The sequence below is a fragment of the Rhinolophus sinicus genome, chromosome 18 (assembly GCF_057876585.1).
Source record: "Rhinolophus sinicus isolate RSI-liver-muscle chromosome 18, RSI-T2T, whole genome shotgun sequence".
NCBI classification, from domain to species: Eukaryota; Metazoa; Chordata; class Mammalia; order Chiroptera; family Rhinolophidae; genus Rhinolophus; species Rhinolophus sinicus.
The window spans coordinates 96,554,468-96,568,128 of NC_142518.1; the positions used below are offsets into that span (position 1 = coordinate 96,554,468).

General features: G+C 39.3%; 1 protein-coding gene and 1 pseudogene across 6 annotated transcripts in view; one reads left to right on the forward strand and one right to left on the reverse strand.

Annotated features, from left to right (window-relative positions):
• LOC109437920 (PABIR family member 1-like) overlaps positions 1–13,661 on the forward strand; it is a 66,200-nt gene that overhangs the window by 17,006 nt on the left and 35,533 nt on the right. For 4 of the 6 annotated variants that reach the window (XM_019717444.2, XM_088794879.1, XM_088794875.1 and 1 more), the window contains one exon: positions 12,594–12,650. The exons of the other annotated variants lie outside the window; for them this stretch is intronic. In XM_019717444.2, the coding sequence (XP_019573003.1) occupies positions 12,594–12,650 (57 nt within the window). The remainder of the gene's footprint in view (positions 1–12,593; positions 12,651–13,661) is intronic. 6 annotated transcript variants of the gene reach the window in all.
• LOC109437914 (annexin A2 pseudogene) lies at positions 7,227–8,072 on the reverse strand (annotated as a pseudogene).

The following is a 13,661-nucleotide window of genomic DNA, read 5'->3' on the forward strand; positions in this document are numbered from 1 at the left end:
ATCTCTCCCTCAATTTTAAATGATAGCCTTGCTGTGTAGAATAGTCTTGGTTTTAGAACCTTGTTTTCCTTCACTTTGAATTTTTCCTGCCACTCCCATTTGGCCTGCAAATTTTCTGTTGAGAAATCAGCTGGCAATCTTATAGGAGCTCCCTTGTTGTCTTTATCTTGCTGCTTTTAGGATTCTCTCTTTATCTTTAACCTTTGACATTTTAACTATGATGTGTCTTGGTGTGGGCCTGTTTAGGTTCATCTTGTTTGGGACTCTCTGCACTTCCTGGGCTTGTATGTCTATTTCCTTCACCAGATTGGGGGAATTTTCAGTCATTATTTCTTCAGACAGGTTCTCAATTCCTTGCTCCCTCTCTTCTCCTTCTGGTACCCCTATGATGCAAATGTTGTTATGCTGGATGTTGTCCCATAGGTCCCTTAAACTATCTTCATTGTTTTTTATTCTTTTTTCTTTTTGTTGTTCCGATTGGGTGAATCCTGCTCCCTTAACCTCTAAATTATTGATTTGATTCTCTGTTTCATCTAATCTGCTGGTTATTCCTTCTAGTGAATTCTTCATTTCAGTTATTGTGTTCTTATTTCTGACTAGTTCTTTTTTATGGTTTCTGTGTCCTTCATTATGCTTGCTATCTCTTTGTTGAAATTCTCACTAAGTTTCTTAATGATTCTTCTAATCAGTGTTTTAAACTTTGTCTCTGGTAGGTTGTTTGCTTCCATTTCATTTAGTTCCACTTCTAGAGGTTTCTCCTTTTCTTTTACTTGAGACATGTTTTTTGTTTGTTTGTTTCCTCATTCTGGCTGCTGCTCGGTGTTTGCTTCTATATACCATGTTTCCCCAAGAGTAAGACCTACCCCGAAAATAAGCCCCTGTTAAGATGCATTTAGTATGTCATTAGGATGTTCCAGAAGAAGACGACGTGACTGTATTTGAATAAATGTAGATTGTTGTACATGAAAACATAAGACATCCCCTGAAAATATGCCCAAATGCATCTTTTGGAGCAAAAATTAATATAAGACCTGGTCTTATTTTGGGGGAAATATGGTATAAGACCTGGTCTTATTTTCGGAGAAGCACGGTATTAGGTAGATCTTCTATGCCTCTCAGTGTTTGCCAGATGGCCTTATGTAGTATGTATCCTGTGTGGTCCAATTGCGCAATCTTCTAATCTCCTGTACTTGTGTTCCAGGAGTGTCCTTTGTGTGTTGTTTGTGTTCTCCTGTTGTAGTTGAGTCTTGATTGCTTTTAGTGCATCAGTGGGTTGGATTGACTCCCAGTTTGACTGTGAGTATTGGCTATGCCCACAGAGTATGAGCTACTGTAAGGGGGCTGACCCCTCAGAGGAGGCTTTGCCCCCATGGGCTCTTGTGCCTTTTGAGACCCCCCGCTTTAGGTGTGCTTCTTGTGGGGCTAACCAGGTAGTGCTGTGGTGTTGTCTGAAGCTGGCCTCTGGGTGTGTTGTTTCTGGTGTCTTCTGGGCAGGGCTCTCGTGCAGGCCAATTTCAGCCTTGCCTGGTACCAGCCCACAGCTACCTGATAGGTGCCTCAAAACTACATATGGTTGGCTGCTGACTGTGCTGGACCTGGAGACATGTGGGGGTGGCCTCTCTGTGTACTGAAGCTGGCTGCCACCAATAGTGGACCTGAAGTAGCTTAGCAAAAACCCCAGGTCCCCCTAGGTCTGTTGCCATCTGCCAGCTGCCCATAAGGCCTTGCCGTTGAAAGAGGCTGCTTAGCTGCATGTACCAGGCTGGTTGACCCAGTGCTGAGAGTGCCCTTGGCGGTGCAGCACTAGCTAGGCAGGGTGTAGTTCAAGAGAGTCATGAGACATGACATGGTTTTTACAAAGTTAATGCAGATTCCATTCTTACACCAACCAGTACCTGGCCTGTGACCACCTTGTACAGTGCCTCGAGGACACTGCAGCCTCAGGCTTGCACATTCCCGACAGCTGCCACCGAGTAGCTGCCATGCAGTTTTTGGGTCATGTATACCACTCAAATCTCCCCGGGCCATTGCAGATTGTCTGGTGCTGTGAAAGTCCTCCATGTCTTGTAGGGCTGGTCCGGCCACCCAGGTGCCCAGAGTGCCGTTGGCAATGCAGCTCTAGGTGGGTGGGGTGGGGTTCCAGGGAGCTAAGTGCTGTGGTTGTTCGTTTCTACAAAGTCAATGCAGTCTTGGCTCCCGCAGCACGGTTGCTGGTCCAATGACCTCCCCACAAAAATGTCCTGAGAACACTTCAGCCAGCCACCGCCTGTCTCAGGCTCACAGCGCAGGTCTTGGGTTACTGCCCACCAGCAAATGTTTCCTGGGCTGCCACAGGCCCTCCACCCACTTTATACAGGCTTCTGCAACCTGTGGGGTTGGGCCAGCAGCCCAGCAGTCAAGAGTTCCTGAGGCGACGTAGCACCAGCTGTGCAGGCGGCAGGGACCCAGGGTGCCACCATGGCAGTGTGCACACCTGGATTCTACCAGACCAATACAGTCCCAGTTTTGGCCCTTTGGGGGAGGACTTAACCCTGAAAAGATGGTGCCCTCCTGTAGGCCACACGTGTGTCAGGCTCCACACAGGGACAATGGCTCCTGTCCCTCCAGCTCCCTCACTGAAACCACATAACTCAGTCCTTCCCCACGTGTCCCTGGGCCTCCTGACCTGCCGCCCCCTCCACCAGAGACCAAGCAAGTACCCACAAGTAAGCGAGGCCATGTGCCGGCTCTACAAGAGGGTGTCTGGGTTTCCAGCCACGTTCTACTCCACCAAGAAGAGCAGACAGGCTCTTCGCTGATTTTCACTGCCAGATGGTGTGGCAACTTTTTTCCCCAGCACAGGACCCCTGGGCTGGGGAGCATGGTATGGGGCTGGGGAGCCCCTCCCTCTTCAGGTGGGACCTCTGTCTCCGAGGTGTGCCTCCCAGACTTCAGCCTGTCTCTGTGGGTTTGGGGTCAGCCTGTTTCACGTCTCTGCCCCTCCTACCAGTCTTGATGTGGCTTCTTTATATCCTTAATTATAGAGGTTCTGTTCAACTAGTCTTCAGATGATTCTTGAGGTTGATTGTTCTGTAAGTTATTTGTAATTTTGGTGTGATCCTGGGATGTCGTAGGCATAGCCTTTACCTAATTCACCATCTTTGACCCATCTCTTGTGGCATTTTTTTTAATGCATAATTTTCCTTAGGAATTCTAGGCTCTTAATTTGCATAGGGTACAATTTAATATAATGCATATTTAAAAGTAACCATCTTATATAATGGATTGTGTTTGGCAAAACTGAAGTCATTTTATCTTTTTTTTTTTCCCCAATTTTTTTTTTTATTAAATTTATTGGGGTGACAATTGTTAGTAAAATTACATAGAAGTTGTGGTATATATACACAATGGAATACTATTCGGCGGTATGAAGTCATTTTATCTTAATTGATGATGGGAATGTCAAGGCTTATTGGCTTAACTTGGTGTAACACATTATGCATATGCTTTTATTTTGTTCAAAGTATCACTTCATTGTCGGTATACACTTGCCTTAGTATAGACATTCTGAGTTATCTACAAGAGTGATATGATAATTAGAATGCTTTTGCCAGAATTAAAAAAAATCCAATCAGAAGCAACTTAAACAATAAGGGTCATTTATCTCAAATAAGTTTTGAAGAAAGGAAGGTTTAGGGTTGTTTAAATCCAGTTGCTCAGTGATGTCATCAGAGTCCCAAGTTCCTCCATCTTACCACTCTACCAACTTCAGCAGCCTCACTAACCTTTGTAGCTAGTGATTAGACCCAGGGTTCAGAATCATGAGTATAGTATGCTCATATATATTACAGATGTTGAGAAGAATGTGTATCAATCTATTAGTAGTAGTTATCTCTGGAGCATGGAATTAGAGGACGAATTTTAATTCTACTGGATGCATTTCTATATCATTTAAATGCTTTTCACAAAGTATCAACAATTCAGATTGTTTCATTTCTAGCTGATCTGTATCACATTACAAAATAGAAACATCTTTTTTGAAAATATACAATTGTTGTTGAGTGATATCATGAACCATACATTTGAGAGTCCTCTCCCATACTGGACTGTCCTTAAAATCAGTGCTGCAGGGACCTAGAGAAGTGAAATTCATAGAGACAGAAAGTAGAATGGTGGCTGCCAGAGGCTGTGGGGAGGGGTGAATAGGGAGTTGTTTAATGAGTATAGAGTTTCAGTTTTGCAAGATGAAAAGAGTTCTGGAGATTAGTTGCACGACAATATGAATATACTTAACACTAATGAACTGTACCCATAAAGATGATTAAGATAGAAATTTTTATATTATAATATTTTACCATAATTTAAAATTTTAAAAATTCGTGCTGCTTTTCATGTATTTCAATGTAATTAAAACAGTGTTTGGAAAAAAAATCAGCGTGACAGAGGGCATTGAAGAACCATCGGTATCATTTAGCATACAAATAAAGATGCCTATTTTCCAAATGTTGTAAAAATCCGTTACCCACAATTATTTTTTTAATTAAGCTCAAATGTTTTCTTCACCATTATCAGGAAATCACTTCACCCCGCTTCTGATGAGCAGAACCCCAAGTTGGCATGCCTATTCCCCCACTTTGACACAGAGGAAGAGATTCCTCTGTTGAATTTGGTGCAGCCATGTCTTTTCTCCATCCCTGCCTCTCCTATTCCAAAAGAAGCGGGAGAGTGTCTCGTCTTCCTGTCAGAAATGGTTGTGCTTTTCTTGAGCAATCTGTTCATTTTAATTTTATGTCTACTAATATTTATCTAATTAGGTTTTGCTTTTCACATTGGCAACTATTATACAAACTCTAAATCCAGTTTGTGGTCCACCCAGTAGTGAGTGTATAATGCATTCCTGGTCCTACTTTATGCTCTGTCCTTCTAGCCTACATTCAATTCATGTTCAGAATCTTCATAAACCACCTTAAATCATTTGAGGAACTACTAGGCAGAAACATGCGTAGACATAGCATACAACTCTTGTTCAGCATTTTCTAAGTGTTTTATGTCCTGTAACTACAGTAAGAAATGGGTTAAAAAATAGCAAACATAATAAAGTTAAGAATTATTTTTAAGGAATTTAATGTGTTTACAATAGTAGTGTTCTGTGGTCTTTTAAATGGAACTAAGCTTGGTCTTTCTTTTTACCTTAATTCCTTCACTGGAGATAACGCTTGGGAATGAGCTTCACTCAGCACCTTCCCCAACCCCTCCAATTTCCCCCTTCACATCCTTCCTTGCTGCTGGGTGGGACTCTTGCTTCCTCCCGAGGACTTTTTTCCCTCCAGAGGGTAAGAGAAAGGCACAATGAGAAAATTACACAAAAAACACCAGTGAAGTTTATTGACATCCCAGGAAACTATTTCTATTTTAATACTTTGTTTCATATAGAAAAATTATCTAACGTAATTCCCTTGCAAACACCACCTGTAGTACTTAAGCTGGGAGAATTCTCTTCCAGAAAAGAATTTTCCACATTATTACTATAAAAGAATCAGCCAAGTCCAATGCTTGATCCATATTTTCTCCAATTTAAAAACTTTCCTGTGGCTTACGATTCTATAGCTTAAATTCAAATCCTACCTTCTGCAGACATTTCACACTATATCCCTGTTGATGTCATCAATTTCAGTCAGGCAATCTTCTCAGGATTTCCTGGATAAAGTTTTCCAATAGGAAATTCTAAGCCTTTGTCTAAAATGAAACCAGTTCCTTCCTTAGATATCAGTTAAAAATAATTTCTTCCAGGAAGTTTTTCATAATTACCTTAGAACAGTTTGCCACACCATGCAATTCTCATATATATATATATATATATATATATATATATAAATATATAAATATAAATATATATATATATATATATATATATATATATATATATATATATAAAACATCATTATAGTATAGTTAAAGTACCGTAGTTTCTGTACATAGAGCATATGTATATATTTAAGTTCAGGTTAGCATGTCTTTTCAATTAAATTATTACTCTTGTAAACCCTTAGTATTTCACATTCTATATTGTAAACTTTCAGGGTATTTGAATGATGATGATATGAACTTCAGTAGCATGAGTTAAGCATATCAAAATTCTGCTTGTTCAAAGGTGTGGGGGGGACAGGGGTGGTTAAAGGAAAACCTCAATTTTTCAGATGTGGTGCATGTCCCTGCACAATTTCTCACTGATCAATGCTAATGAAGGGGAACATGGGAGAGGGGGAATATCCCAAACTGGATAAACCACAATATTTTCTACTTGTTTGGAAAGTAGATTAATCTTTACAGTATGCATTAAGAATTAGCATACAAATCTTTTTTAATTAGTAATAATATCTAACGTTGGAGAGGTACAAGGAAATTGATATTCTCGTACACTGCTGGAAAGTAAATTTGTATAAGCTTTCTGGAGGGCAGTTTGGCAATGTGTATCAACAGCCTTGTGACCCAGAAACTCCAACTCTGAATTTACCCTAAAGAATTCATTAAGGATGTGTGCAACGATTAGCTTAAAGGTTGTTATCACAGCACTATGTATAAAAGCAAGCAAAAATATGGCAACAGTATGAATGCCCAACAACAGGGAATAGGTTAAATGATTGAGCCTTCATTACCTGTGTTTGAATCCCAGTTCTAGCATTTACTAGCTGTATGACCTTGGGCAAGTTGCTTAATTTCCCTGGCCCTCAGTTTTCTAATCTTTAAAATGGAGACAATTAGAATGTCTGTATCGTGGGGTTGTTGTGAGAACTGAGTAAGATATGGCTGGCACATAATGAGTGCTTTTTATTACGGTACATCCATGTAGTATAATGTTTAGCCTTTAAAATGGTGTTGCTGGTGAATTTTGACATGGAAAGATACTTAGAATGTATTAAGTTATTTTTGTTTTGTTTCTAAAGTAAAAATTCAGTTTTTTCATCTGTTTACAACACAGTACACAAAAGGCAATGTGTTTCACATCATAGATTGCACTTCCATAGCCTTGTATTGGTCATTTCTTTGCCTAAAGAGAGACTAGCCAGGAAAGCCAGGCAATGCTTACATAAATAAGTTTGGTGGGGGTGGGGGGTGGACGATGTTAATTTAATATCATCCTCACGGGGATAGGCACATGGGGGCTGTTAGTCTCAAGCTGATTTTCAATGGCCATCAAGCTGGAAGCATCAGAACACTACTTGTGGATGCTCATGCCATCTGAGGTTTCAGGCAGCCCCCACACACGGGCTCGACAGCGCTCTCTGGTAATTGCCCTTGCTGCCTTCCTCGATGGAGTCAGCAAAATACAGGGGCTTGTTCTGAATACACTGGACCAGGTCTCCTTTGACCTCCTTCTTGATCATAAGGGCTGTAGCTCTTGCACATTTCAAATACTTTCTGGAGGCCACACACCCTCTGCTCCTTCATGATGCTGATCCACTTGGAAACATCAGTTCCTTTCCTCTTCGCTCCATCATCATAGAGATCCCAAGCATTCTTGGGTCTGTCAGTTCATAATCAATGACAGAGCCACCTTCTGCTCTTCTGCCCTTTGCAAGGACAACCGTCAGCTTGCGAAAGTCACCAGATGAGTCGAAAACAGTGTCCTCCAGATTAGTCTTGTACATTTCCTGTAGACTGTTAATTTCCTGCAGCTCCTGGTTGTTCCTTGAGCAGATGATCTCAATGAGGGAGTCCTCATCAGTCCCCAGCCCCTTCATGGAGGAGGCTTTCACCTCAGAAGCCTCATACTGAACAGGTGTTTTCAAAAGGCCCCAAATCACCATCTCCAGGTGGCCGGACAAGGCTGACTTCGGAGGTGATGCAAGTTCCTTTTTGGTCCTTCTCTGGTAGGTGGAGGTGATATCCTGTCTCTGTTCATTGCTGTGGCTGGTCATATGTTGATGATGGTAACCTCATTCTCACCTTTAGTCATGATGGCCATTTCAGTGTTCAAAATATCCCACTCAGCATAAAAGTTGGTGTACACTTTGACATCTGCATGCACTTAGGGGTGTAGAGTGGTCACTCTCTAAGCTGAGCTTGCACAGAATTTCATGAACAATGGACATTTTGATAGAAGCTGGTCCTGGAGCTGAGAGCTGTGGACATCTCCAGATGTGGAGCCAGAATGTGTTGTTACTAAAAAAAAAACACAAAAAAAACCCTCCAAACTGCAAAATAATATGTGCAGTAGGATCCAGGTCTGGAAAATAAACAAGATATTTACTATATTCATCTCTGGATGGTGGATGATGCTGTTTTTCTCTCCATTAATTATGTTTTATACTGAGCATGTATTGCTTTATAAAGAGGAAAAAAATAAGTCAGTTTCTGTTGAAAAAAATAAAAGCTCAGGATGAATAGATGGAACACAGAGGACGGGCAGTGAAAATACTTAATACAATACGATAATGATGGATACATGCCATTATACATTTGTCCAAACCCATAGAATGTATAACACCAAGAATGAGCCCCAATGTAAACTATGGACTTTGACTGAGAACGCTGTGTCAGTGTAGGTTCAGTTATTGTAACATTTTACCACTTCTCTTTGGCTTTTGATAGTGGGAGAGGCTATGATTATGTGAGGGCAGGGGAAATCTCTGTACCTTCCACTCAATTTTGCTGTGAAAACACTGCTCTAAAAAATTAAGTCTATTAAAAATTAACAAAAGTAAAAGATCTGATGGGAAAACGATGAAGAATGCTGGGTAGTAGGGAGTGGATACCCTAGTTTTATAAATACCATATATAATCCAAGTTGTTTATAAATTATTAAACATTGAACTCTAGAAGTGTTTGATGATGGTGGTGATAATGGTGGTAGTGGTAGTAATAGTCAGTTACCATTTATTGAGCACATACTATGTGCCAGACACTGTGCTAAGCATATTACATGCATTATCACCATTATCACATTTAACATAAATAGATGCTTCAAAGAGCTGTTACAGTTTTCATAACACTGTTTCAAATAGCAACAAATCATATATCCAATATATCCCTTTTATGTAAGTTTTAAAACTGTTTTTTATTAAAATATAGTTGGCATACAATATTATATTAGTTTCAGGTATACAACATAGTTATTTGACATGTATGAGTATATACCTTACAATGTAATTACCACGATGAGTCTAGTACCCATCTGTCACTCTGCAGTTATTGTGATATTATTGACTATATTCCCTGTACTATACACTACATCCCCATGGCTTATTTATTTTATAACTGGAAGTGTGTGTCTCTTATTCCCCTTCACCCTTTTTTAATGCAAGTTTTATTGAGAAATGTTTCCTGACTTTTGTGAGAAGGGTCAGCTAGTAGCATTATTGATTTACATTAGGAATTTTCTTGAAATATCAACCCTGGAACACAATCAGTACAGTCCAGCCTGAGTTTCTGTCCAGTTGGCAGTCTATAGCTGTCCAACCCCTCCCTCTTTATGCTCACCCACTGGATAGAAATGAACCAGACTCAGAATGGATGCATATGTGAGTATGTCTATGCCAAAGTTAAATAGACAGTGCTGTTAGGTATAATCTGCTCTTCTGTGTATACCAAAGTAGATAATTTTTCCCAAAGTACAAACTTTGACTATGGCATTCAAGGCTTTCCAGCATCTTCACCCTCTCAGCATCAGAGTCTTCTGTACCTCCACAGATGCCCGGCTTTCCACTCACACAGGACTAATCACCCTTCCTAAAATGTGTCAAGCACTCACACTTTTCTGTTGCTTACTCGTATGCTGTCAAAATCCTTGTCCCATAAGGTCCAACTCAAATTCTGCCTTATGCTTTTTTTAATCTGTCTTCCCACCTCCCACCCCCTACACCCGTTCACTTAATCTTTGCTTTTCATTCCCACCCCGCTTTGCCTCCATTTAACACTCATTTCCTTGTCTCTTATATAATATTCGCTTTTATGTCTCGATAGTAAGGTCTCAAATAGTAATAACTATGGATTATTAGGTGTGTTTTTTTTCTTAAATCTTTTATTCCCCTCTGAGCAGAAAAACAGTTCCTTGCACATAATAAGGGCTCAATTAATATTGAAAAACTTGAGTTAGCCCTATTTTTTCTGGTATGAATTGTTATAATGAAGTAATTGTCACTAATTATGAAATATAATTTATATGTAATGAATTTTCAGTTACCCACATAAGAATATTCTATTGTTGCTCTTACAACCTTGGCTGTTTTCTCCATCTTCTAGCTAATGATTAGAAAAAACAAACTGATTTTAACACTTTCTTCAGCAAAATATAATTAGTGAGGTAATATGCTCCTTTAAAAGTCATATGGGGGCCCGGCCCGGTGGCTCAGGTGGTTGGAGCCCATACTAACTCCGAAGGCTGCCAGTTCGATTCCCGCAAGGGATGGTGGGCTGCACCCCCTGCAACTAGCAATGACAACTGGACCTGGAGCTGAGCTGCGCCCTCCACAACTAAGACTGAAAGGACAACAGCTTGACTTGGAAAAAAGTCCTGGAAGTACACACTGTTCCCCAAAAAGTCCTGTTCCCCTTCCCCAATAAAATCTTTTTTTAAAAAGTCATATGATGTATTATAGAAATGTACACTTGAAACCTATGTAATTTTAGGAACCATTGTCACCCTAATAAATTTAATTTAAAAAAAGAAGAAACATTTAAAAAGTCGTATGATACATTTTAAAATCTAATGAAAATTCATACAATCTATTCATAAAAAGATGTATTTGTTTAACGCATTTTTTTGAGCACTCATCTTCTCCGCACCCACCAGCTCGCTCCTCTTACTGCCTTTCTTGACCACCATCCACCTAGAGGTTTCAGCTAGAAACCTCAGGCCAACCTTTAGCTCTTTCCACTCTTTCTGATCATTTCTCCAGTCTGCCTCCTCTTCATCCTTCCCTTTTTCATTCAGACCCTCACCATCTCTCACCTAGCCAGTGACCCTGCTTCTAGCCCCTCTTCCCTCCACCTTCAATTTGTTCTGCGTATGCTGCTAGGATTGTCTTTCTAAAACAGATATGATCTTGTTTAAAATACCTTTGAGGTTTAAGAACTCAGAGGGACCTATGCTTTAGGTTTTCTATTGGGTTCAAAGGCTAAAGTCCAAAGTCCACAAAATGGTTTCAGCCAAATTTCCCCAAATTTGCTTCTGTCATGCCCTGTCATGTACCAAGTTTCAGCCACCCTGAACCTCTCTGTTCCCCAAGCATACCTCTCTGCTTGAGCATCTCTTTCCACTCCCTGAAATACCCTCCCTATTCTTCTCTATCTACTGAATTCCTACCCTCTTCTGTGAAGCCTTCTCCAAGACCCTAGGCAGAGTTCTCTGTCCTTTGAACTTTCACAAATCATAACTTGTTCTGGCACTTACCTGTGACCTAGTTACCATACCTAGACTTTGAATTTCTCAAGGACAGGAAAATGTCTTATGTCTCTTTGGATCCTCAGGGCCTAGCACAGTACTTGAGCATATCGTAGGTGCTCATTAAATATTTTTCAATACACAACTCAGTGTGCTCTTAAGATATAATGTGCAAGTAACATATGGTTAATTCGTTATCTGGCATTTCAAGAACCAACCAGAATACAAATAGAATGGATAAATGAATTCTAAAGGTAATTTTCAAGCCTTATTTTCTCAATTAGTTTTAACTCCCTCCATTCTTTCATTTCCCTCTTGTATGGGTCCTCATAAACCTTGAGAAAAGACTGAAAAGGAGAAAGTAGCCCTGAAAAAGAGAAAGTGCCTAGACAACAAGCATCTGAGCAAACAAGAGTAAAATAGACTGAACTACTTGAAAGTGATTGCCTTAACTCACTCCATGTATGAAAGTTTGGTTTCCCCAACTAGATTCCAAGATAAGAGTTATTGATGGAGATATTTTGTTTATATTTCTTTTGTATACTTGGCAAGTTAGCTGCTGATTTATGACTGTTCCAGCTTTTTCTGGATAATGCCTATCATTAAGCTTTACTAAAGGGCTAAAACTGGGAAGAAAAAAATAGATGATTTCAAGATCTAGTGCCTTGGGAAAGGAAAGGTAGAGATCAACAAAATGCTCTATCTTCTGTCCCATATTTCTTATGTTAACAGTTATTTTATTCTGTTCTGATACACACACACACACACACACACACACACACACACACACACAGTGCCAAAAAAATGTGTACACATTTTAAGAAAGGAAAAATTTTGTTAAAATTACACTGATGGTAACCACTTTGAGCACCTCTTGTAATTGCAGAAGTCAAACGTGACTTGTATTCGTCTTTTGTTATGGGTATGTATTAAGTATTAGAATTTTAATAGTTTTTTCCTTTCTTAAAATGTGTATACATTTTTTTTGGCACCGTGTGTGTGTGTGTGTGTGTGTGTGTGTGTGTGTGTGTAGAGAGAGACTTCATTAGTACAATTTTCTGTCAAGATTCAACTGTGTTTTTAATTTTTTAAATGTTAAACTTAACTAATATTGTTGCTAGCATGCATTAAGCATTTAAGAAATATTTAGATAATTCACCATTGCCTTAATTAATGTTAGAAATAATCCAAAACATTAAAACAAGCTTGACTTTTATATTTTCAATTTCAGTTTTTGCCACCTTCTCCCACTTGTACTTCTATCAGTCGCCTTCATCAAATCAAACAGGTAAGAAGACTTTCAACACTGGCAGCTGTTCGTTTAGAAAAGTTAATTTTATTTTTCTTTTAAAAAATACCTATGGTTCAGTAATTCTAAGTGAGGTCACATGTGTTTACGTTTTTAATTCCAGGAATGGTTTCTCTTAAAAACAAAAAACAACTGAAAAGTCCTAATTTTATTTGGTTTATTAACTATTTTAATAAATTGAAATTTCCACAAAGACTGTGTACTCTTCTACATTAAATCTAGCTTCTTTCAGCATTATCAAAGAAAAAGAATGCTGTATATAAAAATTAATTTTTTTGCTTCATAATTATCATGATTTTCTTGAAACTAGCAGATGAAGAATTTTTTTTGACAGATAAAATGGCCTTTATGCTATCATGTTTTGTTCACTTCTTAGTGACCTGAGTTCAGAAACACATTGTACTTTACTGGCTTGTGTTTTGTGCATGTGTGTGCGTGAATGCATGCATGTGTGTAGGTGTTTAATAGCAAAAGCCTAACATAGAATTAAATCTTTTAATTATCCAAAGATTAGCTACAGAATTCTAAAGATCAAATCACCGTACTACCATAGGTAAGATTTTTTTTTTTACCCAACTACAAGCAGAGTTTTGTTCAAGGGGGGCTTAACTGTTACGAAGCACTTATTTATTATTCACTTACTACTGTAGTAGGTACTGTACATCTGTGACCTCATTTGATCTCACAACTAACTTACAAGGTCAGAAACTAAAGATGGGAGAGATTTAGTAATTTACCCAATGCCCAGAGTTAGTAAGAGTCAAAACCAAGATTTACCCAAATTACAGGATTCTTTTCCAGCTACCCTTTCCCTGTTTCAGTGGCACGAAACCCGTAGAATCTTGTGACCGTAGTTTTCGGTACGCGACTCCTGCTTCCCTGCTTCTTTTGTCTCTCTCCCTCTCACCCCATGGCTTCCCTAAGGCCCAGCTCATGCACTAGCAAGAAAATATGGTAAAGAGTATTTTACCTTTTAGTAGATAAAACATT